Raw genomic sequence first — 26605 nt, forward strand, 5'->3', positions numbered from 1 at the left:
ATAAGATGCGTTTTACCTGTTTTTTCCTGGGATTGATAAACAGGAGGAAACACCTATAAACAGGGAAACAGTCTCCAGTCCTCTGAAGCTCTCAACCGATGTTACCATGGTGATTAATGTCAAAAAAAGTGAAGATACGTGGTAATAAAAACTTAAATTCAATAATAAAATGACTAACCCTGAGCCCTGCTTCCTGTTACTGACTCACCTGAACTCACACTGACTTGTCAACTCGTTTCACCAAGTTTCCATCTTCAGAAACTCGACCCGAACTCGGAGAAGTTTGCGGACTCGGGGGTCCCAAACCCGGACAAGTTCTGACCGACTAACCGGTGTGAAGTTCGCGACAAACACGGTTCTGGCGACCGGAAATAACTTGCTGTTATCGCCACCACATCGAGAAACGTCACAGTTTTTACCTCCGCGTTAAAAACGTTGGTTTAGTCGCTTACCTCGGTACTTCTGTCACATGTTGGCGGTGCCGAAACTATGATTTTAACTCTTTTCAGGACTGTTTACGTTCGCAGGCCGGAAGTCTCAAAGTTCGACTTAGAATCTACCGACTTCCGGCTTACGTTCAAACTTTCAGAGTAAAAGCCCGAACGTTTGACGAGATCTGAGATTGCAACTTTATCAGTGCGCGCGCGCGCGCGTGTGTATGAATAAATGTCAGTGTGTGTGTGTGTGTGTGTGTGTGTGTGTGTGTGTGTGTGTGTAAAAACCAAAATCTTTCCAATTCTTCTTCCATTTCAGTTTTGATGATAGCCTAAAGCGAGTGCACTAGAATAAACTCTAGAATAGAATAAAAATAATAATAGAATAATCTATTCAAGGGCTCTGCCTACAGTTATAAAATGGTTTTTTTTAAATCAGAATATTGTGGAAAAGTTCATTTTCAATCATTATTTAAAAAACATGAAAATTTAAAATATTCTTGACTCATATAAACTTAAATGTTTAAAGCATTTAGCAAATTTTTAAATAGATTTTTTAAATTTTTAATTAAAAATAATAGCAAACACAACAATATCAGAATGCCTACCAGACATATCCAGGAAACAGTATTTCTCACCCAGAAATGGAGTGGGAGGAAGTAAATACTAAAAAAATCCTAAAATAAATTTTCATATTTATCTGTCTATCTGTCTACATATATATATGTACATATATATAAACACACACATACATACACAAGTATGTATGTATGTATTATGTATGAATGAATGATTTCTATTGACATTATACAAACAGAACAATGGAATTTAGTGAGACAAGATTTTGCAGTTATTTTGGACTACTATTAGCAGTCATTTATTTATTATCGCTGTTGCTTTTCAACTGTGCTCTTGTTTATTTATGTATTTTTTATGACTGTTGTCCTTTAAATTGCAGTATTTTACTACTTGGCACTTTACTACTTCTGTTTTGCACCAGACTGAGTTGCTGTTGATAATTTGGTTGTATGTTTGCATTTAATGACAATCACGTTTGATGTGGAGTGGAAGGTGTTTTACGAAAAATTTACAAATGAAAAATAATAAGCCAAATAAGTATAAACCACATTAAACTAAACTAAACTAAACTAAACTAAAATAAAAAAAAACACACGATGTAACACACGAGGGTTCATGTAGTTTGCAGCCAGTTCCTGTTGAGTCTAGGAAAAGACTCTAATATAAGGTCTCCTGCCTCCTGTTGCCACGTGTCTGTCTGACGACTGACTTGTTTTTTGTCAGTTGGGTAACCACACGGATTATACTCCAGTGAGATTCTGGTACTCTCCAAAGCTCCTGACTTAGCCTTTTATTATAAATATACAGGTGCATCTAAAAATATATATAATAAAATAAAATAATACTAATATCATTAAAAGTTCATTTTTCTTTATCATTTCATTCAAAAAGGTCAACTTTCATATACTGTATATTCATTACATGTAAATTTGACTATTTCAAGCCTTTTTTTGTTTTAATTTTGATGATTATGGAAATCAGAAATCTCAAATTATTACAATATTTTCTACTGAGCTGATGTCCAAACAAAGATAAAGTAGAATTAAACAACAATTCCAAAACAAAAATAACAATAACAATTCATACGATAACAGTAAATACAATTCAAAGAATATTAGCAGTACATTAAAGAGACAATAGTACTAATAATAAAGTGAAACATGATCAAGGCAGAATAAAAGAATAAATATATCAATTAAATTATTATAAATGAAAAGACAGACTGTGTGAGTCCACAGACAGCGTCATTATTTATCCATCGCTTCTGCATCTCAGCAACATCAGGACAATCTCAGATAGACTCTGACAGGCTACTGCAGCCAGTGTCATGCGAAAGTCTCACTCAAATAGAAATTACTTTTCTGTACAATGGACTCTAAGAAGGAAATTATAGTCTTTGCATTGCTTCCAACAACCATTGCACCACCCAGTGTGAATTTGCATCTATTTGCATCTTTGCACTGACTTTGTCTGTAAACTTGCAACACGAAACACTTGCAGCGCGTTCGGTGTGAACACACCTTTACTAAGACCACATTCGCTCTTTTTGGAATTGCGGTTGTGCACACTGATTTGGAAAAAGCCTGTCGTTGAAGCTGGAAATCAATCAGGAATTGAACCTTGAGGACTTTGTGTGTAAACTTCTTACACACAAATTCCTGTTGAAGCTTCTGGTAATATTTCTGGAAAAAAAATAGAAAAGGGAGAACACAAACAGTGTAAGACCAACTATGTGTTTTTTTTTGTGTATTTTTGTGTATGTTTTTTTGTGTACCTGCAGGTTGTCGTGGTGTCTCTGGCTGCTGCAGTGGAGGTTCTTGGCGGTGCTCTCGTTCGGCCAGAAAAAACACGGCAGAGATTACAGAAATACCCTGATTTGAAGACGACAAACTCCTGACCTGAAGAGGGAAGAAGTGACAGTAAAATGGGAAAAATGGGAGTCGTTTTCATATAAAGTGGAAGTGTGTTAGTGTGTGTGTGTTTTCCAACCGAGAAGGTCGCTGGGTTTGACAGCGGCGGCATCACAAGGAGACTGACAACGAGATCGCTTCGCTTCACGTCTAAGCGGCTCCCTCCTCCATTTACTCGCAACTAAAAGACAAGAAACAAGCAATTTATAATTTATTTAAGCCCCGACAATGATGTCACGATGTTTTCTCTATGTGCACTGCAAGCGACATAGAACAGATTAAAGCAAAGATGCCAATTTAAGTTTATCATTTTTTTAAAAATTAAAATATATCTGCAAATACCCAATAACATGAATCCAGCATTCTTCTGGCAACTAGAAAATGCATTTCCTGTATTGCTGGAAAAAAAAAGTGTACTTTGTACTTTGAGTACACGTAAGAAGCCAGAGTGCATGAAACAGCATCAAACTAGAGCTTGATCCAAAAAAAAGTACCAGTAGAGGATCTCCATCATCCCCAAAAGAGGTCCTAGCTAAGCCCCTAATGTCCTAAAATCCCGGAAACGTCTTCAAATCCTAGAAACGTCCAATGATCGAAATAATCATTACTTGCAGCAGTATTTCATCCACTTCAGAGAAAAGTTTCGGAAAGATAAACTTGGACTGGACCAAAATACCAGCTCAGTGATTATACACAACAACTGAAGAACGAAGTTTCCCGTTTGGTGTTAAAACAAAGCTCTGTGTACCTTTCATGTCCGCTCTGATCCATCCTTCCCTCTCCTCCTCTCCTTGCTCCAAACATCCCTCCAGTTTCTGGCTCTCGGGGATTTCCGGATTGGGCTCCTGCCCTGCAGAGGCCACATCAACGTCAGCTTGGCTCGCTGATTCCACCTCAGTCTTCTGTATCTCTGGCTGGCCGTCGCTTGACAACGTAGACAGATGTTTGTGCGCTGATGAGCAGACATTGACCGAAGAGGGAGGCAGTGCTTCAGTGCCAACTGGTTCATTTTCTTTTACAGTCGCTTGTTTCAATCTGGTAGATTTTCTCACTGCAGCAAAACAATGAAATGGTGAAGCAAAGAAACAAAATGGGAAACTTGCAACTGATACAATTTCATGTTTTAGAGCTTGATCAATGGAAACCAGGGAAGCCAAAAAAAAGCTGATTGATATGCATGAGTACCCAGAGATTGAATTTTGAGTAATCACACTACTGTATAAAAGATAAAAATGTATGTATTTGTGTGTTACCGGGGGTCTGTTTGGTTCTCTTGTTGGGTCGTCCTCTTGTCCTAGTTTTTACCCCTTCCTTTTCGTCTTCCACTTCGTCTACTGTCATACTTTCTTCTAAAACTGAACAGAAAAAAACTCTACTCTTGGCTTACAACATTGAAATAACTTTGACTGATTGTGGCTTTTATGACACTGATTAACAAAAAATGTGTAGTATACCTCCAAGTACATACATATACATATATATAACATACCTGTATCATCATTGTGTTTGCGTTTGGTGCATCTCGAGGTTTTCTCCGTTTCACCACCACTGCCTCCTCCTCTGCTGCTGCTCCGGTTCCTCTGCATCTTCTGTGCTGTGAGATGCTGATCATCAACCATCTCGTCCTCCACAGAGTCAAGAACGTGATCGTCTTTATCGGCCACTTTTTCAGTTGCGTTATTGTCACCCTTCTTCACTGATGCACTTTCAGATGTTTTAACTTCTTTCTTTGGTCTTCCCCTTTGTCCTTTTCTTCTTGAAGCAGGCTGATCATCCTTGACAGCGGCTTCCTCCGCGGAGTCCAATAACTTATTCGTAGCACCCTCCTCTTTTACAACACTGTCACTCCTCTTTGACAGCGTGCTCCCCTTTGAAGGAGTTTTCTCCTCCTTCTTTGATGCTTTTTCCATGTTTTGCTTTCTGGCAGGGGTTTGCCTCAATGCTGGCATGTCCTCCCTTTTTGTTCTCTCATTGGAGGTATCTTTCTTCGCTGTTATTTCCCTTTTTCCTCCGGTAGATCTTGTTGTGACGGTTGGTTTATCGTTGGCAGTGTCATCCTTATTCTTTCCTCTTGCGCTCCTTCTTCTACCAAAACTTTCTGCTATGGCAGCATCTTGAACCAGTTCTCCTTCAACAGAATCTACTTGCCTTCTTGTGTTTCCTTTTCTCTTCATACCAGGCTCTGACTCAGTCTTTGTAGTCGTTTGTTGATCTTCTAAAGAATCAATTACCTGAGATTTGTCTTCGTCCTTTGGCCTTGTGTCTTCTTCTCCCTTGTCCGTCGGTTCTTGTTCACTATGTGTATCTACACTATATGTCTCTTGACCTTTACCCTCCGAATCAGATTTGGCACCTGTCGAAGTTGCATCTTCCTCAGAAAGTTGCTTTACTGTGAAACCATCGTCTTGGACCAGGTGACTGTACGGCTGACCTGTAGCTGCTTGGTCTTTGGTAACACCGTCTAAAACTTGGAAGGAACTGTTCATTTCACTGGACTCATCTGGGCTGGCACTGTCTTTATGGTCAACACTGTCCAAGACCTGAAAGCTTTCCTTGTTCAAAGTGTGGCCTTCCTCAGGTCCAGTTCGTTGAGCTTCGCAGCTGTTGTCTTGGTCGTGCATCTGTTGATCTGTTTGATGATCAACAGAGACAGAGGACGAGGGTTTTGTAGGGCATTTGTTGGGCTCAGAGCAAGGAGAACTCGAGCTTTTTGATGACTTAGGTGAGTTTTTAGAGTCTCTTGGAGACCTTGTTGAGGTCTGTCTGCCAGAGGACGACACAATGGAGCTTAACCTCCCTCCTCTTGCTCTGGAGGACTGCTCGGAGGAGGACGAGCTATGAGGCTCAGGGCTTGTGTCTCCCGCTTTATCACCTTGTTCCTCAAAGACAACTGAGTCATCCTTGTTGAGGTCTGATGAAACATTTTCATCTGTAGAATAATGATCCTGACCCTGGATGGAGAACAAAAAAATGAATTCAAACAGTTATCAAACAGTGAACCAGTTAATGTATTGTTCAGTATGAATAAATAAAAAAAAAAAAAAAACTTAACACACTCATTTATTGCATACTATTTTTTTAATTTACAAGGACTGGTGAAAAGGCCTGAAATAAATATTGTTTTGAAAAAAAAGAAAAGGATATCAGGGTTAAAGAGTCTTAAAATGTTAACATAAGACACAAAGAAGGACTAGGAGGTTTCTGGGGATATAAATCCCAGCAGTTTACCGTGTGTGAGCTTGTGTTGCAGGGTTGCTAAAGAAAAACATCAAAAAAAATATCTTAAACAGATTTTGAGGATTAAAAAGCATGAACAATTATAACCACACTCCTCAAAATTTCAAACTCCCTGGTAACAAGGTAACATGTTATTGGAAACTGTTTTTTTCGTGTTAACAGTCTCATAAACAATTAATCAAAAATTGATGCACTATACATCGCCCCCTGTGGGCAACTTCTGTGGGAAACAATTGCTTTCATGAATTAGATGTTGAGTTTATCACTATTTTACTGGCTTTTGATTCTTCAGTTCATTTATAATTTTTGCTGTGTTCAGGCATATGACATCAATTTTGGCAAGATTGTGTATTTTTGTTTAATCTTGAAATTTCCAGCTAAAGTCAAAAATGTGCAAACAAAATTGTTACATTCATACTGGCAAGTGCAAAAAAATGCACAAAAAAATCTACTTTGCTTGTAGTATATTGAAAATAATTTTTTTTCGTGTTTTTTTAAATCTATAAACAGTGTTATCATGACAAAAAAATTTTTAAAAAACTCTGGAAATTAATGAATATCTGACAATATATGACAAGGACTGATATTGGTTAAAATAAAAAATTCATGAAAGTAGAAAATAATACAGATGTATAATATCTTTTAAAGCTTGATTTTGAAAAGCACATTTGTGCGCAGAGCGATACGAGTGTGTGTAACATTAAAGTTTGACGAATTAAAGCGAGGCCTCACTTTGTTCTCCTCGCTCTGGAGTCTGTAGTTGCGAACTGCGGCCACGATGACCTGGTCGGCGTCCATCCGAGGAGGTTTTGGAAAGCGTCCTCCAGGCGGGATTGCTGTGGCTGAGCGGGTTGAACTGGAAGCAGCAGGGGCCGAGTTTCCACTGCTGACCTCAGAGGTCACATCAGCAGCAGAGGTCAAAGATGTTGGTGGCCCCTCTTTCACTTGTGCTTTTTCTACGTCTTCAGTTGCCTCAGGACCAAAAGTGGAGTCTACAGCGATCTCAGTTCCTCTTTTCTCCCCGTCCTCCTTCGTTGCTACATCACGCGCAGCTGCAGCACTCGGCCCTGCAGTGACGGGCTCAGAAACCGTGGATTCACCGGGGACGCTGCTTTGCAGAGCAGGTTTTTGAACCATTTTGTGACAGTTCAGAGAGAGGAGGAGGCTGGGTTTGACTTTTCACGGCTGGCGTGTTGGTTGTGTAAGAGATGTAGTTTGGTCCAAAGTTTATTGTGGTCTTGCTACAAAGTTGCAGACGCCGTTTAAGGCTCTTCGAACTAAAATTACAAACAAAAGGCAAATGAAAGCACAGTTATAGCACCCAGTAATAGAATAATTTGCTGAAAATTTGCTCTTAACTTGGAAAAAAAAAACAGGACTGCCACCGCTTTTCTTGTGTTTTCAGACACCTGAGCAACTTTTTAATGAAATGTTCCACAAAGTAGTATATTTAGAAAATTATCTTTTTATAAAATATGTAGGGAAAAAATTTCAATTCATATTTCAAACAGTGTTACTTATTTATTATTAGAAGTCATTTTTACAAGTCTTGATAGTTTTTGTTTTTTTTAAACTTCTTTCTAAACAAATTTTCAGGCATTTCCTTTTTTTTTTTTACATTTATAAAATGTAACTAATGTACTTATTTTTTTAGAAATAAAGCCAATCTGCTCAGGTTTCAAAGGGTTAACCTGATGGAAAGATGTAATAAAACCTAATAATATTAATATAATAATTAATATAATTATTATATATATTTTTAATTATATTAATATAATAATTTAATAACTTGACCAATATAGTAACTTCTTTACATTACAACTTAACCACCTCTTTTCTCTCTTTTTAAACCAGACGAGAAAAGTGATACACTCACCTCTCGAAACGTTTAACTTTTCTCCTGCAGAGAGAAAAAGAAGGAGTTGGTCAGTTTTGGGTGTGACGGTGGTGGATTTTTGAATTTGAATTTTTAAAAGGACACGTTCATACCAAGTTGTGCCCTTTTGAAAAGAGTCCGGTGAGAAAGTTTTGTATTTCTCCACCACCCTGGTCACACCGCTGGAGTCGGCCATCTCGATGCATATCTGAGGCAGAGCGACAAAAACGTTGAGGAGGGAGAGATGATGATGAAAGTGATGAGACAAAAACGAAAGAGGGGCGGGTTTCCATGGTTACTGAGATGTTATCGCGAGAGGAGAAGTTGCATAACATCACTCAGTGGAAACGCGACAATTATGTTTTCTCGTCATTGCAAAAATATCGCTCAAGTTTTGCACAAATCTGTGATGGAAACCCGCCTGGAGAGAGCAGATGTGAAGTTACAGATCATATCAGGGCAGTTCCCTCAACACTGGAAAATGTAAAAATCAGATGTTTGCGTTGTTGTACCCTGTTGGCGAGCGGCAGAAAGCCAACAAAGGTGTCGATGGACATCACCGCATCTACGACCACCCTGATGACGTCCAGAGACGCTTCGGAAATCTCCACGCACAGCAACCGATCCTCCAGGAGGATCTGCTCTGGAACTCCCTTTGGAGAGAAAAATGGGTCGGTTTTAAGGAGCGGAGCTGTTTTCAAAAGATTAACATAAAGTGATTTATGACTTACAGCGTTGCTCAGCTTCATCAGAGTTTTGTACATCAACGCCTGCAAAAAGATTACAGATCACAGACTGTCATACGCTGTAAAATCTGATCTTACTTTAAAAAAATCTTGGAAACCAATTGCCTTGAAAAGTTCATATAAACTACAAATCTTAGGTTATGTTTACCTCATATATAATTGTTAAATACTATATATAATTTTTTTTTCATAATTATAATTGTAAACCTTTTTAATTTGGAAGCACTTTGTGCTTAAGCTTGAAAAATGTTATATAAATAATTTATTTGTATTATTATTGTTATTATTATTATTTTTGTTATAACTTTTATTATTTTACTTCTTTGTGACCTGTTTGCCAACAAAAAAAAGAGGAAAATGTATAAGCTAATGTATATTTATTCTTCATTTCTACAATAAAGTATGAACATTATTTAAAATTAACTTGAAAAGTGCTATATAAATAACACATTTAATTATAATTATTAGTGTTATTATTTTACATTCTTTCTTACCAGTTTGCCCACAATAAAAAAGTGGGAATGTAAAAAAAGCTAATGAAAATTTATGTTAATTCCTACACTAAAATATGAAAAGCTTGAAAAGTGCTTAGTAAATTAAAATCATTATCATTATTTCTTTTCTGATATTTTCTGTTTTTCCTAGAGTCCATACCTCACTGAACTCGGGATGCATGGGTTTCAAGACGCAGTGAACGCTGAGCAGGCAGCCTTTGACGGTAACTGGTCTTTGGATGTGATCTTCGATGAAACTGCCGCATGCTGCCCAATCAGGGAAAAACACAAAAGCCTGGAGGTGAGGACAGGAAAGACGGGACAGGAAAACAAAATGAAACTCCATTTAACTAACACAGCTGAAAATGCGGTGATGTTTGTCACTGTAACGGTCTGCAGCGTCCTCACCCTCCTCTGCAGCGGTAACACCACCACGTTGTAGTACAGAGAGTAAATATTCTGTTTGGGGAAATACCGCCACACCAGCCTGACCACTTCCTCGTGCCTGTACTCTCCCTTGGGCAAACCGGTCAGCATGATCGTAGGGAGCTTGGGACCTCCAAAATAGGCCTTCTAGAAAACACAATGTTACGAGCCCAAAGTTTGATTTAAGATATTTAACGTCATCACATTGTCATTTTATCTTACTAGATATGTATGTATTAGATATAAAAGCATGTTTTGTGAGGTCACAGTCACCTTGACCTTTGAACACCAAATTCTAATCAGTTTAAAACACATTTTGTCAGGTTACATTCACCTTGACCTTTGACCACCAAATTCTAATCAGTATAAAAACATGTTTTGTGAGGTTACAGCCGCCTTGACCTTTGACCACCAATTTGGATGTTTGAGGAAACTCCTTCAAGGCCTTCTTGAGATATTGTGTTCACTGGAAGGAGACAGACGCAAGGTCATGGTGACCTTTTATCTCCAAATTTGAATCAGTTCACCCTTGAGTCCAAGTGAACATATTCACAAATGTTCTTGAGATATTGCATACACAGGAATGTGACAGTGACCTTGACCTTTTGACCACCAAAATCTCATTGTTGTTTCTAAGTATTTATCTATTTGTTTATCCAGGTTGGTCCCATTGAGATTAAGAATCTCCCTTACAAGTTGTGGAGAGACACACGAAGGAGGAAAAAATACAATTCACAAGAAGACGACAGCGCTGCAGACGTAACGCCATCAACACGCTGCTGGTGGAATCAAGGTGTACGCTTAAATGATTGATAATTACGACAGGAAAGTTAAACAGAAATGAGCGTACCTCGATGTCGTTCTCGTCTTGGATTGTCAGGTAATCTTGGAGTTAAAAATTAAAAACACAGTTACTATCCAGAAAACAAGTAAACATGGTAAATCTGGCAATATCAAATTATTACCTTAAACTTAGATCCCTCCTTTACCTGGAATGATGAACCACGGACACCTGGTTGGAAACACGAAGGGACGAACCCTCAACGTGACCCAAAATGGTCCGTAGCTGCACGACGGAACGAGAATATCTGTTGGCAGGACAGTTGCACCCGTGACGGCATCCTTGCTGTCCGGTACAGCATTAGCAGGAAGTTTTGGTACTGCAGAAACAAAAGAACGAGCCAAGTATCAACACTGGCGTGCGGTAATAATAACCATAATAATAATAATAATAATAATAAACTATATTTATACCGCATTTTTCCACACAAGGGATGCAGTTAAAGTGCTTCACAATAAAAGTTGCAATTTTTTTTAAAAAGACAACAAGATTAGACAATTGAAAGACAGGCAGTGACACAAAAGATATAAAAGTCAAAGTAAAAAGTACTGAGTTTCAACAAGTGGCTAAGTTATGCATCTGTGGTGTAGTTTATTAATATCCTCACATTAGCTTTGTAGACATCTTTACTGTCACTGAACAAGTAGGATTAAATTCTGGTGGAGCAAGCTCACAGATGCCTAAATTATTAGAAAAAGTAAATAAATACTACACACTATAAAGTACAAAAACAATAAATAATTTAAAATATTAAAAGATACTTTTAAAAAAAATATTCGTTTTTATACATTTTACTTACGGGATTTACATTTAGACTTCAAAACTCTTAAAAGTGATGTTTATTTGTGAAGATTATCAGTGTTTGTTTACCACAGATCTTATTTTTATGCAGTGATCCAAAATCTGATGGAAAAATCCCATTGGATTTTTGACAAAGCAACTAGGGTGAAACTAACTTAAAAAGATCATGTCTGGAGCAAAGTTTATTTATTTTTTTAAATAAAACTTGATCTGCTATAACTGGAGTGAAAACAACGTCAAGTGAGCTGGAAAAAAACAAAACAAAACACCAAGCAAAGAATTCATCTGATTGCAGGTATCCAGTGTCTCAGAGATGCTCTCTGGATGACGCTGCAGGTATCACAGCTCTGACCGGACACCTGGCTTCAACTTCTTTTCCCAAACTGAAAGACAAAACTTAAAAAAAAAAAAAATCCAAAGACTTACAAAACAAACAGCTGGTGTTGCTGCGCGGTGCGGCCAGCCTGTAGACGATGTGGCAAGGGGCTTGTTTCAGGAGACTGTACCAAACTCCGAGCCGATCAGCGTCAACAATGGACTGAAACTGTACAAACACCTGTGACACACGCACACACGTGACAGGTAAGACCCACAGGAGATGTTTTTGCAGCCGCTTAAAGCGTTAATGTGTCCTGTTTTACCTTGTTGAGGAGAGGCAGGTAGTTTATGACAGATTGGATTTTATTCAAAATTTCTTTGAGCTGCTTGGTCTCACTCCACGAAATGTTCTTGATGCAGACGGTTTGCGCTCCAGTTTCATCACGTCTATTCTGCTCCGACAACAGGAAGTGAACATCCAAACAAACATTACAATGACACACACATACACACACACACACACACAGCAACAATACAATACAATTTTACACACTACGGGTCGACTGATACTGTTTTTTTATACCGATACAGATTATTAGTAGTCGATGACACCAATAATCAATATTTGTAACCAATATGCATTTACAATAAAATTTCAAACCTTTCTGTCAATATTTACAATTTGGAATATAACAAACTCCAACAAAAAACTTAAATGCCTTTACATAATGTTTGATCAAAACTGACACTTTCAACATCATATAGAGCAAGTTTCCAGCAACTTTTTTAATTAAGTCAAATGAAAATTTAAATTGAAGAAATGAAAAACAATAAATAAATAATAAATAATAGCTCTCTGAGGTTTTACAAAGTTTCTCCCATGCTGACAAATTCTTTGCATTTTTTAATTATTTAATTTTATTGTTGATCATTGCCCAATATCAGCCTCGATAATCAGCCAGGCCGATAAAGTGTCAACCCGTACACAAATAAAAGCCAATGTTTTTATAAAAATGTGCCATCTTTCCTCACTTTTTTACATCGTTGTCGCTAATTTCCATCTTTTATGAAGTTAAATACATTTTGGTGAAATAATCAAGATACAAGAGTAGAGGTCGACGGGTTATCGGCCGATATTTGCCACTTTGCAGATTTATTTTAATGATCAACAATAAAATTAATTAATTAAAAAGTGCAAAGAAAGTGTGAGCATTGGAGGAACTTGGAGATTTTTTTAAAATTTATTCTTTAATGTTCACTTGATTTTATTTTATTTTTTTTAACTTTCTGTAAAGTTGCTGTATATGATGCTGAACATTTCAGTTCTGATTAAACATTTGCTAAAGGCATTTAAACAAAGTTTGTGTTGGAGTTTGTTTTTTTCCAAATTCTAAATATTGACAGAAAGATTCCCAATTTGTTGTAAATGCATGTCAGTAAAAATATTGAATATTGGTCTCATTAACGACTAATGATCGGTATCTGTATCAGCCCTGAAAAACCAACATTGGTCAACGACATTGGTTACTTAACACTGGTTAAGTAAAATTTAAAACTTCTTTTAAAGTCCAAGAGTAACTTGCAGAATAGAAAATTCAAAGCAGTTTATGAATAAGAGGGTGTGTGTGTGTGTGTGTGTGTGTGTGTTACTTACATATTTAACATGCTTCATTAACCATGTATAAAATCCAAGCTAAAACAGAAACAGGAAAGTAAACTGTGTTAAAATAATGCAAGAATTATACACCATACTTCCCTGAAGCCCAGTCTTACAGGCTATACATTTATTTTTTCAAATTTATATTTGGGTGAAAATCTGGTGATGGTTATTACTGAAATCTTTATATTATTCACAGCTTTATTCCAGAAGTTCAATCCAGTTTCCAGAAAGTGCTTTTACTTATTTATTTCTGTAGTCATCAGCAGAGAACCTGGATGATGTCTAACTGTAAAGATAAACGTTTTTTTGAAGCATACAACAAACTCAGCTTTTGGGGATATATAGTTTTACTGAATATCTTTTTTTCAAACAATCTGCTATTTTAATAGAAATTCAAAATGATGTCAAAATGTTTACCGGTGACATCTCGCTGAGGTTGGCGACTACATTGACACCGAGTGTAGACTCTTTGAAAACGATGCCCGTCTGGACGGAGGCTTTGAGTGTGCTGAGCACGTTCTTCATTCTCGGCATAATGACGAAGGCCTGAGAGGAAAAGGTATTGCTATGTTTATTTCTTCTTCCAAGTACTTAGTTGGTTAATATTTCAAAAATTAACTTTAGAAAAATGTGACCACCTTACTCATCTTGAAAACAGAAAAAGAAAAATATGCAGATGTATAACTTGGTGCCTACCATGCACAGCTGAGGAAAAACGTAGATGTTTTCATCTTCATACTGAAACCCAAATGGCATGAACAGTGCAGCGAGGTCGTCCTCTGTGTAGCAGCCTTCGTAATACTCCGGCAGGTTGGTTATGAGCAACAGCGGCGTATTGTGTGACTTAAACTGTAAGAAAAAGTGAGAGAAATAATAATAAAGGGCACTAATTGTTTGGGTTAGTTTGTAGTTTGGTGGCATTATGTGACATGAACCCCGTAACGGGCGTTGTAATCGTACATTAGAGTTGTTGGGGTTTTTTTTTTTTGCGATGAAATTGCTTCACTAAAAACTTGGCAAAACCCAATATAATTTTATACAGACGTTTTTATGAGATGCATTTTAGTATTTTGATTAAACTGTAATTCTGTTCATTTTTTATCATATTAAATTGACTATTGTATGTGACCATGTATTTCAAATTGATTTTGTGGCTAGATTCACTATCGTTTGTATTTATTTTTTAATTATTTTTGTTTGTTTATTTAATTAAGTTAAAATAACAATTAACATGTAACATTGGCAATTTTTTATTTTATTCTTTTTACCATCAATTCTATTCAGATTTTTTTCTAGATTCATTTTTTATTTGCATCAATTTATTTTTTCTTATTCATTTTTATATGTTTATTGTATGGTGCTACTTTTATTTTCAAACTTCTATTATATCACATTGACTTTTTACAGTGCATTATAGTAGGAAAATGCCTTTTTCTTAATAAATTGATGCATTTTGTTAACATTGTCTACATCCTATAATGCAGTATAATTTTTTGCAAAGGTATTTTTGTAGTGTGACTGTTAATAACAGGATGTTGTTTGTGAATTTTAACATAGTCCAGATGATTTATTTTTAGTAGTATCAGTGTGATTGTATTTGGTGAAAAAACATAAACTACAACTGGAATTGCTAACAAACAGTTATTTAACCCATTCAACTTTTTGTAGGACATTACGCTGTCACTATGAAATGGGAATGGAAAATTTTGTCATAATTACATATAAAGTTTTGAGTAATGTCCAGAAACTGTCACAGTCACCACCAAAATTTAAGCAGCTCATTCTTGAGTCTAAGTGGGCGTTTGTGCCAAATTTGAAGAAATTTTCACGAGTCGTCCTTAAGATATCCTGTTTACAAGAATGAGGCAGACAAGGTCACAGTTACCTTGACCTATGACACATGACCACCCAAATCTTATCAGTTCATCTTCACGTCCAGGTGGGAATTTGTGCCAAATCTGAAGGAATTCTGATATATCATGTTCATCACGGACAACCTGAAAAAATACTGCCTCTCGCACCAAGGCATAAAAATACTCTAGCAGTCAAATTTAAAATGTAAGAACTACATGAGTAAATACTTCAGTGCTTTACACATGTGATCTGAGGAAACCTACCTGTGACGATAAACAGGTTTTTATCTTGAGGCATTCTGTGAAATAAAGAAAAATAACCTGTAAAACAACCAAGTGAAAGACAATGAAATTATTATCACATGCAAGACATTTTCTTAGATTTCTTACCTATTTGGGAAGGATGCAAGTACTTTTCTAACATCTCCCCTTTAGTCAGACAGATAACTTTGTTGCGTTCGGAGGCATCCTTGACTGATGCTGCATCTGGTTTTGTCATCACTGCAGTCACAGGAACTACAAAAAATAAATAAATAAAAATAATTAAGATGTCTATCAGTATTTTAAAAAATCTATCACATCCCATTCCTACTTTACTTTTTTTCTATGCACAATGTTGGGAAGTAATGGAGTACAAGTAATGGCTTTAACAATTTAAAGTACAACATATGAGTAAATGCTTTCTATTGTAGTTTAAAATGGTAGTATTCTGAATACAATTGCTGTCTTTAGAAACAGATTACTTGGAGAGATTATTTGTTTTATTTGCTCTGATGCAAGCAAGCGAGCATCAGCAATAATATTACTTTGACTGTGCTGTTTTTTATTGAAAGGCCCCAACTGGCCACGAGCGACACAGAACTGCAGTTTAGAGCTGAACCTTTGTTGAATGGCCATATTTTTTTCAATTGAAAAGCTCCACAATGCACAAGGCCAAAGTTATCTATACAATACCTCCTCATTTACTAATATCGTAATAAGGTGGCAGCTGACTGAAGGGAGATTGCCAGTGAGCTGGAAGTTTCTGGTAAATGACCATTGCTAATAAGAATCTACTGGGCTTCATTGAAAGGTAACCATTTCCAGTAAAAATCACAATACAAAACTTTTGTAAAAGAGAGGATAGCAAGTATTTGCATCTTTTAGGTGGTTACGTCTACAGCCGAGTGTACAGGTAGGTTAAAGGTATGTGATTTACTTAAGAGAGATATTCCAATACTATTTTTCCTTCTCACTACCAATGCCAATACATGAACTTGCGAATCCGCCATCACTGAGTACCAGTCAAATAACATACACTTTCAAAGATGTGTTTTTGGCATGGAAATATAAGACCTGGACAAATGAGCTCGTCAAGACGATTTTTAAGTATTTTCATTTTAAGTATTTGCATGATGTCACATAATTTGAGTAATTTAGTGGAATATATTACAAAACACAATTTAAGGGCGTGTATTCAGTAATCTATTTACTTTGCTGTCGATTGATTAAAAAGGTGTCCAACAAACCTCGCATTGTTCTGGTTTCCACTCTTTGATCTGGTAGCTTTGCCTTCAAAATGGCTTCAGTCGAGATTCCTGCAGCCTGCTGTTGACTGTATGAAGCCCACGTCTTGGTCTCTGGTCCTGGTGCAGTGGACTCTGGTTCTGACAGGGTGCTTTGCTGGACTTGTGGTAAAGCTTCAACAGATGTCTCTGTTGGCTGGGTCTCAACTGTACAGTCTGGTTGTTGACTCTCACTGGATTCGTCTGCTGAATTTTCTGGTATAGCCTCTAAAGTTGTCGGTTTTTCTCCTTGGCCCTCAGCATAACTTCCAACATCCGTGCACTGGGCCACTTCAACTCCCATTTCCCCAGTCTCCATTGGTTCATTATCTCCAGGGTGAAAAGCTTTGTCAAGTTCCACCTTATGCTGAGGTTCAACAACCTTGACTGTTTCTTTTGGTACAGCTTCTTGAACTTTGGTTTCAGATACTTTAGGTTCAACAACTGTCATATTTGTCTTTTCAACACCCTTGACTGTGTCCTTCGGCACAGCTCCTTGGACTTTGGTTTCAAATTCTTTAGGTTCAGCAAGTGTCACACTTGCCTTTTCAGCAACTGTAGTTGCATCTTTTGGCACAGATTTTTGAACCTTTGTTTCAGATTCGTTTGGCTTGGAATCGTCTACTTCAGGCTGTTTTTCTGGAGTCGTGGACTTGGATCCTGAGGACATTTTTGGCTTTCCCACAGCACAAACTGCAATGTCCATGGGCTCTGCCATTTCAAATCCCATTCCCCCAATCTCCCTTTGGTCAGAGTTTTCAGTGTTATTGGCTTTGCAAAGTACTGCCTGATACTTAGGTTCGAAAACCTTGGATATGTCTTCCAACTCAGCCTCTTGAGCCTCAGTTTCAGAATCTTTAGATTCAACAACTGTCACATTTGCTTTTTCAACAACCTTGGCTGTCACTTTTAGCACAGCTTCTTGAATATTTGATTCAGATTCTTTTGGTACAACAACTTTCATATTTGCATTTTCAGCAACATCGGTTGCATCTGGGTTAGCGTCAGTCGGTCTTCCTGCAGCCTTCTGTTGGATGTATGAAGTCTCCGTCTTGATCTCTGGTCCTTGTGCAGTGGACTCTGGTTCCAACAGGATGCTTTGCTGGACGTGTGGTAAAGCTTTGACAGAGGTGTCTGTTGGCTGAGTCTCAACTGTACTGTCTGGTGATTGACTCTCACTGGATTTGTCTGCTAAATTTTCTGGTATAGCTTCTGCAGTTGTCAGTTTTTCTTGTAGGCCCTCAGCACAACTTCCATCATCCATGTGCTCTGCCACTTCAACTCCCACCTTTCCAATCTCCATTGGTTCAGTGCCTTTAGCATTACCACTTTTGCCAAGTTCTGCCTGATGCTTAGGTTCAACAACCTTGTCTGTGTTTTTCGGTAAAGCTTCTTGAACTTTGGTTTCGGATACTTTAGGCTCAACAACTGTCATACTTGCATTTACCAAAACTTTGGATGTGTCTTTCCGGACAGCTTCTTGAACCTTAGCTTCAGATTCTTTGGTTTTAACATCCAGCACATTTGCATTTACAACAACCTTCGCTATGTCTTTCGGCACAGCCTTTTGAACCTCATTTTCAGATTCTTTAGGCTTGGAAATGTCTACATCAGACTGATTTTCTGGAATTGTGGACTTGGATCCTGAAGATGTTTCTTGCATTTCACCAGCTTTTCCCTCAGCTCTCTTCACAGGCGAATTTCTTTTTTCTCCCATTTTGTTAATCCGCTTGGCTGAGATATCTACATCAGAAACCACAACATTTGCCTCAATCTTAGTTGTTGGGCCCTTAACGGAGCCTTTAACTGCACTTTTCTGATTGGTAATTTTGCCTTTTGTGGCCTTTGTCTGCCCTTTCAGTGAATCAGTGTTCGGTGGAGGGAGAGAAACATTCCCGGTGGTGGTTGTTTTGGGTGAAGAGACACTGGTTTTGGCAGATTTACTGTGAACAAAAAAGTGTTACAAGGATAAAGCAGAAGAAAATGGAAAAATCGAATATCAGGGTTTTTACAGTTTTCCTGACTGTGAGATAGCTCTGTCCTTCACAGGTTGAATATCAAAAATGACTTTTTATTCCATCCCCTGTGCAAACGTAAACATGCACAGATTGTGTTTTTTCATCAGGTAAATTCCCACAGAGTCCAGATTTCTTTGTTTCCACTGAAGACTCATATTTAGGCAGCAACTGAATAATAATAACATTATATGTTAAAACAATACCATTTTTGTTAAAAAAAAAAGGGATCGGTGATCTTACTTCTGTGAAGCCATCTTTTGCTCCTTAAAAATAGCCTTCTGTAAACAAACAAATGGATAATTGTTATTTTATATAATCTGATAATTGACAGTGTGATCATAATACAGCAGACAAATGATAATACGTGTATTCCACCAACAGAGACAGAAAGGGAAAAAAAGCTCAGGAAATGCTCTCTAAAAACAGTGATTAGCATCCTCTTCATACAAAGGCTCTTTGAGGTTCTATTATTTCCTTGTAGTTTCACTATGATTTGGGGCAAAAACTGAGCAAAGACACAAACTTAGACCATAAACAGTGTTGATCATCATGTCCAATGTCCAATCTAGCCTTTATGCTATCTGTCATTTTCCAAAACAAAATGTTTTGCTTTGTGTGTCACTTAAAAGATTACATTATAAAAACTTTTAGTTGATGGTTGAGTCTCACTCCCAGGTTGTCAACTACAGACACGTTTGGTTGACTGTCGGACCAAAATGCGAACCCAAAGCGTCGTAATTTGACGACTTGGAAATGTTAATCAACAATCAACTAAAAGTTGCATAATGTTACTTCAAAGCGTAATTTTATGTATTGCTCAAAGTGTTATGTGGATTCCCCAAATAAATCACACAAACCAACCTTTATCTTTGTGGATGAACTTGCCTCACTCTCCTGCGGACTAGGTTTCACTTTTGAGGGCTCTTCCTTCCTTGCTGGAGAGGAAAGGGATGAGGAAGACTGAGTAGAAGATGAGGAGGGCTTTACTCCTTTGGAACGGGAGGAGGAAGAGGAAGATGATGATGATGAAGACTGTATCTTGTCTATCTCGGCCAGTAATGTGGGAACCAGAACTTTAACCAACTCCAGGTCAGTTTTTTTTGACAGAGACTGGACAGCTAGATGGGCAAAGACCAAAAGAGTATCAGACAGAATTGCAGCGTTTTTTGTGGTTCTCGTGTAGAGCCTCTACTGTAAAATGAAGAAATGTAGAGTTACTGATAATATTACTGCAAAGCGACCATAGCTTCCTTGCTTGTTACTTAATGAGCTGTTAAGTATCCGTTTTCTGGGAAATGTTTTAGACTTAGCTTACTCGTCAACAATAATATCTGAACCACTCGAAAGTAAAGCGAAAAGTACACATTATACATATCTAAGCATATGCTTCTTTTCTAAAAGACAAGTTAAGACAATTTCTTAAGATTAAAAATACTATTTGTACCTGCCATGGTCATACTATGTAAATCTTACTGTAAAATCAATCTTAGGTGTTTTAAACTCCTAATCTTAAAAAGATGCTTGATTATTAGCATTCAACATCTCACTATTGTATAGGTATAGGCAGATTTGAGAGTTGTACAGCTTTACTTAACTCTTGATAGCAATTAAGTGTTGAAGTGCACATCCAAAATGGCAAAGTATTCCTAAAATATTTTATATTACACCTTAAAAAATAGCAATTTGTGATTGTTGTATTTACTTGTACATACATGTACATACACAGTCACAAAATGTCTTTCAACATGGTCTTCAGTGCTTAAAATGTTTGCAATTTATCAAACCTGGTGTTTCTATTAGTCGCATAGCCATCTCTGTGCTTCCTAACTTCTTTCGCTGAGGGGACAGACTCTCGTCACTACTCCTTGATGCTGATTGTTTCGTGTCACTTCTCCTTTGAGGAGATCTTCTCTGATCTTTCCTCCTTGGTGGTGATTGTCTCCGATCTTTCGTCTTCGATGACGATTGTCTCTCGTCACTACTCCCTGAAGGTAATTGTCTCTCATCAGTATTTCTTGATGGGAGTTGTTTCTCATCACTCCTTCGTGGGGATCTTCTCTGATCTTTCCTCCTTGGTGGGGATTGTCTCTTGTCACTACTCCTTGAAGGTGATCGTCTCTTGTCAGTATTTCTTGATGACAATTGTTTCTCGTCACTCCTCCTTTGTGGGGATATTCTCTGAACTCTCCTTCTTGGTGATGATCTTTCTCTCCTCCTTGGTGGGGATTGTCTCTCGTCACTACTTCTTGAAGGCCATTGTCTTTCGTTACTACTACTTGATGGAGATTGGCTCTTGCCACTCTTCCTTCTTGGGGATCTTCTCTGAACTCTCCTCCTTGAAGGTGATTGTCTATTGTCTCTCCTTCTTGGAGATGATCGTCTATTGTCTCTCCTCCTTGGAGATGATCGTCTATTGTCTCTCCTCCTTGGTGAGGACCGTCTCTCGTCTCTCCTCATTGGGGGCGAATGTCTTTCAGGGCTCCTTGAGTTTGACCGACTGCGGGAGCACGTAGAGCAATATTTCCTCGGGGAAGGAGAAAATGACCTAATGAGAGAACAAAATCTGATGCAAATCTAAAAAATGTTAAACAAGTCATGGCAAATCTAGGTTTCTCAAAGGTTGACTGACAAAGACGTTTAAATGCTGATGCAGATTTTTTTTTTTCTGCAGGAACACATTTGTTAATTTTACAATCTGGTAGTAAGAATTGCTGCAGTTCACCTATGTTATTCCTAATGCAAAAATGTAGGTTTCAAAGACCTGCGAATGACGTGGCATGGCGAGAGTGATCTGCTTCTGCGTTTCTCCCTTTTACCCTCTGAGCCATGATGGTGACGGGGGCTGGGCGAGAGTGAACAAGAGCAGCTTCCATGCTTCTGTTGAGGTTGCTGGGAAGTCTGTGGGGAGGCTGAGGTTGAGGGCTTGGCATCTTTACCTGCAGCACTGAAGAGCAAAATGGAGAAAAGCACAATAAACAACTGGAAGGGAATTTTTTCCAAAATCAGTGCGGCACTGGTTCACAACAGAGTGTGATTGCAACATGTTTTAATAATAAAGCCTGGCAGACACCATATGGATGGATTTGGATGGATTTTAGCCCCCTTGTCTTGACTTAGGAAAAAAGTGCAAAGACTTGAGACTTACTTGTAACTTGCATCACAATGACTTGGTCCTGCTTCTGGTTTCCATAAACTATAATAATAGAATAACAAGAGAAAAGAAGAGAGAAAATACTTGTATCAACAAAAACAAGATCTTAAAAGGGAAAAGTAAAAAGTAAAAAGACTGACCTTTTAAAGAGAAGTCTGCAGTTCTCATGATGAAGGATGGAGTCCTGGTGGGAGGCCCAATCCTATTTGTCAGAACAACAAAAACAAGGCATCATTACATCATATCAGTGCCTGGACGAAATGAAAAATAACGTGTCCAACAGAAATATGGTAAAAAAAAAAAAAAGATTATTGTGTGGTTTGTTAGGTATGATACTGGTGACTTTGGGTTTATGGTAAATATTGTGGAAATAACTGGAATTCCTTTTGGGGGCATACAAATACTCAAAGGTATTCAGAAAGGAGCAAAAATGTAAAAATAATAGCCAATATTACACAAAAAGAATACCTAATAATGGAGTAACAAAAAGCATTACAAGTTCACATTTATTCTTAAACAATTGTTGTTGTCCATTTTAATATACACTTTGGTCATGAGATTCTCTGATGCACTAGTTCTTTATATTTGCTGATTGTTCCTCCTCACTTTCAAGCCCATCATACCCACAAAATAAAAAATAAAGAATTTGGTAAACGTTTTAGATACTGAAACAAACAATCCATGATTGCCTAAAGGGACAAATAACAGACTGCAGAATCCCACTCACATTCATCGTAACGAAAATGACTTTCGGCGTGGTAGTTGTAAAGTCATGCATCATAGCTGTTGGCAGACCCTTGGAGACTGCCACCTCTGCCAGAGGAAGCCTGTTGGAAGGTGGCACCGTTGGAAGAACGCCTGGGACAAACTCTGGATGTTGCATGGCATCAGTGACGCTGGGTTTGTGTGAAGCAAGGGACTCTGATTTTACAGCTGAAACAAGTGGAGGCCACATTTTTTTCTGGTGCTGCTCCTTCTCCTGCTCTGATTGTTGCTGTGTCTGCTGATTTTTCATCTGCTCAACAACTGCTGACCCTTGTCCTTGAGTTTTACTCTGAGTCTTAGTGCCTTTGGTGTAATCAATGTCCAAGAGCACAATGCCAGGTCGGCTGGGATGCCCAATGCAATACGGAGTAGATGGTGGCTGCGTTTTTGTTGTTAACTGGTGTTCTGCCGCTTGTTCTTTCAAAGGAATAGGTTTGGGGGCTTCAGACTTAAAAACAGTTATGTATTTGTCTTTATCTGGCAGAGACAAAGTGCTTGGGATTGCATCAGTGGTGCCGGGGATGTGAGGTGCAGGGGGGACTGATTTTGCAGCATACATAACTGGAGGTGCTTGCACCGTCTGCCATACTGGCTGCTTCTGTTGCAGCTTGATCTGCTGCATCGATTTTTGCTGCATGGGCTGCGCTGGTTGCTGCTTTTTCATCTGCTCAGCAACTGCTGACTGTTCTTGAGTTTTATTCTCATCTTTAGTGCCTCCGGTGTTATTACTGTTAAAGAGCACAATGTCAGGTTGACTGGGATGCCCAACATGATACAGAGTACAGGGTGGCTGGGATTTCAATGTTAACTGGTGATGTGCCTCTGGTTCTTTTAAAGGAACTGGTTTGGGTGGTTCAGACTTGCAAACTCCCGTGTCTGTGTCTTTATTTGGTAGAGAGAAAGAGCTAGGAAATGTTTGGGATGTCTGGTTTGGTTGGGTCTGCCATTGTTTGGTCTGATCATTGCTTGGAGGAGCCACAGAGCTCAGTGCTGAACTGAGATTGGAAACAGAACTAGACTGGTCACATGAAGAACCCAAAGCACTGCTTTTCACCTCTGTTGTATCTTCTTTCAGTTGTTCTTGACTGCCTCTGCTATCACAAGTGTCCATCAGCGACACACTTATACTCCCATTGCTGTTGGCTCTAATGCCACTAGTCTGTCCAGTCTCATCCCCTGCTCCTCCAGTTTGTTCATCAGATTGTCCATAATCAATCACTTTACTCGGCTGTAGAACAGCTGATGACATTTCCTCCTGGCGAATCCCTGCCCCTCCAGAACTACTAAAACTGTGTCTCTTCATTTCACTCACACTTTTGGTTGGTTGGGGTTCGGGGCAGGATTCTGACTGCACAGCAGTTGTAGCTCTCTTGGACTTCTCAATTTGCATTTGCTGCAAGATCTTTGGCAGGGTATCAATTGTGATCTGGTCTTGTAAGGGCATGAGATAGTCCAAGTCCTCTTCTTTAAGCCCAAAGTAGTTAAGGACTTTAGAAAGTGATTTAGGAGCATGCTCAGGTGTGCTGGGCTCTGTAGGTGCCTCAGTTTTGTCAGGCACGGGATTGTCAGAATCACGTAACCCTGGAATGGACTTTTCTGTTTCACTAAAGGCATCAGTCCTCACATTACCACTGTCTGCAAAGTTAGATGAAGCAGATGATGAATAAAATTTAGAGGGGTCATCTTCAGTGGGCCTTTTGTAGTTTGATGACCAGGAGTCACGGCCCCTTTCATACTCCAACTGTTCATGTCCTAGGGAGACAGAGGTTGAGGACATTTGGTAGGAGACCATCCCCATGCTTGTGGAAAGAAACTCATTTCTTCGAGTTCTGATAAAGTAAGTGTCCTGGTCCATGCTCTGATGATTGCCAAGAAGCCTCACTTCCTCTTTGGCCATGCAAATATTCATGTCTTGAGACCTCTCTGTGTTCATCGACTGAGACAACAGCGAAGATAGCGTTCCCCAAGAGTTGGCAGGAGTCTCAGAAGCTCCAGGAGCGCTGAAGCTGGAGCCAGATTCAAGGCAAGAAATTTCCCTCTGAGGGTCCCTCTCTACCTCTGTACTAGAGGGTCCATCCTGTCCCTGGGTGGAGCTTTGGTTCCCAGAGGCATAGGGGTTATACAGTGGATGTGACATGGCGTTTACAATCTTCCCAGTTGTGAGCTCATTAGGGCCCTGGAAGTAGGAGTAGAGGCACAGCACTCTGATGGCAATGCAAAGCTTTAAAGTTAAGAATAAACAGGGGGGTTACTGGATGGGACTGGACTTCAGAGTCTTGGATGTGTCCATCATCTTTAAGGTCTTGTTTTGAATTGTCCTCTCAACACACATTCATTTCATCTGTTTCACTTTCAGGTGTTTGCCTGCAAAAAGGAACAGAGGAGGAAAGGCAGGGGAAGGCAACAAGACAAAGAGAGAAGGTCACTACTGATAACTGGAAACAGTTCCAGCCCCCAGCTGGTCTGGCCCTTGATCTTGCTGTAGGCCAAATGTTTAATCTTCCTGTCTCTTGCCCCCCTTTCACAATTCACTAATTTGATATTCTGACAATTGTGTGTCCCCACCCTCCTTGCAAGTCTATATGTAATTACCCCCCCCCTCCCTTTATTACATTATATCAGCTCACTGCCTTCCCTTCCCCTTTAATTCACGCACTGCCAGTTTACTGCCTTAGCACACACAGTAGATCAAGATTCAATTTACTTATGTGAAAATCATATTCAGCTACTGAAAGAGTGTGAGTGTGTTTTCACCTCTCCTGTTTTTCTCACAAAACAAAGATGCAGCAGGTCAAGATCTCATGCCAAAAAGTCATTATGACCTTGTATCTTATCTCTTAGCTGCATGCAGCTGGTCATTATAATTTTGTTTTGCGTTCTTTAATCGTTATCTTTGTTCAGCTAAACGTGCTTTACATCAAAGAAATTACATGCACCAAGTGCTTTAAATGAAAAGACATAGAAGACCTACACAGAGAAGTTAATAACATGTGGGGAAAATAATTAAGGTAATTCAAGCAGATAAAACTAAAATTAACAGAAGAGGCAGATAAAATGCTAATAATATAAATAATGTCATATAAAACAAGTTGAAAGCCAATAAAAAGAACAATCTCTGGAATTTAAAAACTACAAAGTGCTTGATAGAAATAAGACAGACAAAATAAAACAATAATTCATATAAACGATGGAAAAGTGTTAAAGATATAAAGTTAAGAATAAAGACTATCATTTCTTTATTTTGGTCTCAAAGAATACAAAGTTACTTAGTTTGGTCTGTTTGCTTCTGCGCGCAATTCCGTATTCCGACCCTACCGGAACCACCTACACATCCGTAATTAACGCTCGTCTTCTGTTACAAACTGACGCTGAAGTTACCGGCTACCTGTCACCACGTGCGGAAACTGTAAGCGCGCGGCGTTTAATAACGACGTTATTGTTTCATACCTGCCGTTATTGGTGTATTCTCCGTATTTTGAATGTTGAAACTCATTTTCGTTGCAACTGACAAGCAGGAAACCGCACGTAAAATTTACCCAAATTCACGGGCTTCCGGTTTTGGTGCCAAGCCTTCAAAATAAAAGGCCTGTTTTACGGGAAGTGCGAAAAATGTTCCCAGCAGTCCCTAAGGGTTAACTGTTTCAGTATTTATGAGCAGTGGTGTAATATAACAAAGTTATAGCCTCATACTTTATTTGGAGATGTGTACTTAAGTGTTTATATTTCTGTCATCTTTCACTTCTACACCATACTTTTCCTAAATAAGTTTACTTTTACTCCACTACAAAAGCATTTTAGTTATCTACCACAAAGAAGATAGAGATAAACAGATGACTGAAGGAAAAAAATGTATTTTGTACTTTAATTCACTAAAGCTGCTTAAACAAACAAACAAAAACTCACTTAATCCTACAGAAAATGAAACTTAAAGTAACTACACCAGTAATTGACT

General features: G+C 38.4%; 2 protein-coding genes across 5 annotated transcripts in view; both read right to left on the reverse strand.

Annotated features, from left to right (window-relative positions):
• LOC121962005 (zinc finger protein 638-like) overlaps positions 1-552 on the reverse strand; it is a 22051-nt gene extending 21499 nt beyond the window's left edge. For 2 of the 4 annotated variants that reach the window (XM_042512168.1, XM_042512166.1), the window contains exon 1: positions 453-552. The gene's annotated coding sequence lies outside the window, so the exon portion shown is untranslated. Of the gene's footprint in view, positions 1-208; positions 406-452 lie in introns of those variants that run through there. The other 2 variants (XM_042512169.1, XM_042512167.1) reach the window with 1 other exon arrangement.
• The window catches only part of LOC121962473, a 26335-nt gene extending 151 nt beyond the window's left edge, over positions 1-26184 (reverse strand). Inside the window, 32 exon segments of the mRNA XM_042512730.1 lie at positions 2662-2856; positions 2859-2911; positions 3003-3104; positions 3672-3974; positions 4177-4278; positions 4413-5874; positions 6893-7286; positions 7288-7437; positions 8037-8060; positions 8150-8244; positions 8549-8689; positions 8768-8806; positions 9437-9571; positions 9685-9849; positions 10553-10587; positions 10692-10862; positions 11771-11900; positions 11986-12114; positions 13317-13355; positions 13740-13868; positions 14019-14171; positions 15440-15474; positions 15566-15691; positions 16684-18662; positions 18978-19015; positions 19599-19855; positions 20522-21282; positions 21499-21681; positions 21883-21930; positions 22029-22090; positions 22616-25017; positions 26101-26184. Of these exon segments, the coding sequence (XP_042368664.1) occupies positions 2662-2856; positions 2859-2911; positions 3003-3104; positions 3672-3974; positions 4177-4278; positions 4413-5874; positions 6893-7286; positions 7288-7437; positions 8037-8060; positions 8150-8244; positions 8549-8689; positions 8768-8806; positions 9437-9571; positions 9685-9849; positions 10553-10587; positions 10692-10862; positions 11771-11900; positions 11986-12114; positions 13317-13355; positions 13740-13868; positions 14019-14171; positions 15440-15474; positions 15566-15691; positions 16684-18662; positions 18978-19015; positions 19599-19855; positions 20522-21282; positions 21499-21681; positions 21883-21930; positions 22029-22090; positions 22616-24790 (9810 nt within the window). The 5' untranslated portion in view covers positions 24791-25017; positions 26101-26184.
• Between the last annotated feature and the right edge of the window lie 421 nt (positions 26185-26605).

This window comes from Plectropomus leopardus, chromosome 23 (assembly GCF_008729295.1).
Source record: "Plectropomus leopardus isolate mb chromosome 23, YSFRI_Pleo_2.0, whole genome shotgun sequence".
NCBI lineage: Eukaryota > Metazoa > Chordata > Actinopteri > Perciformes > Serranidae > Plectropomus > Plectropomus leopardus.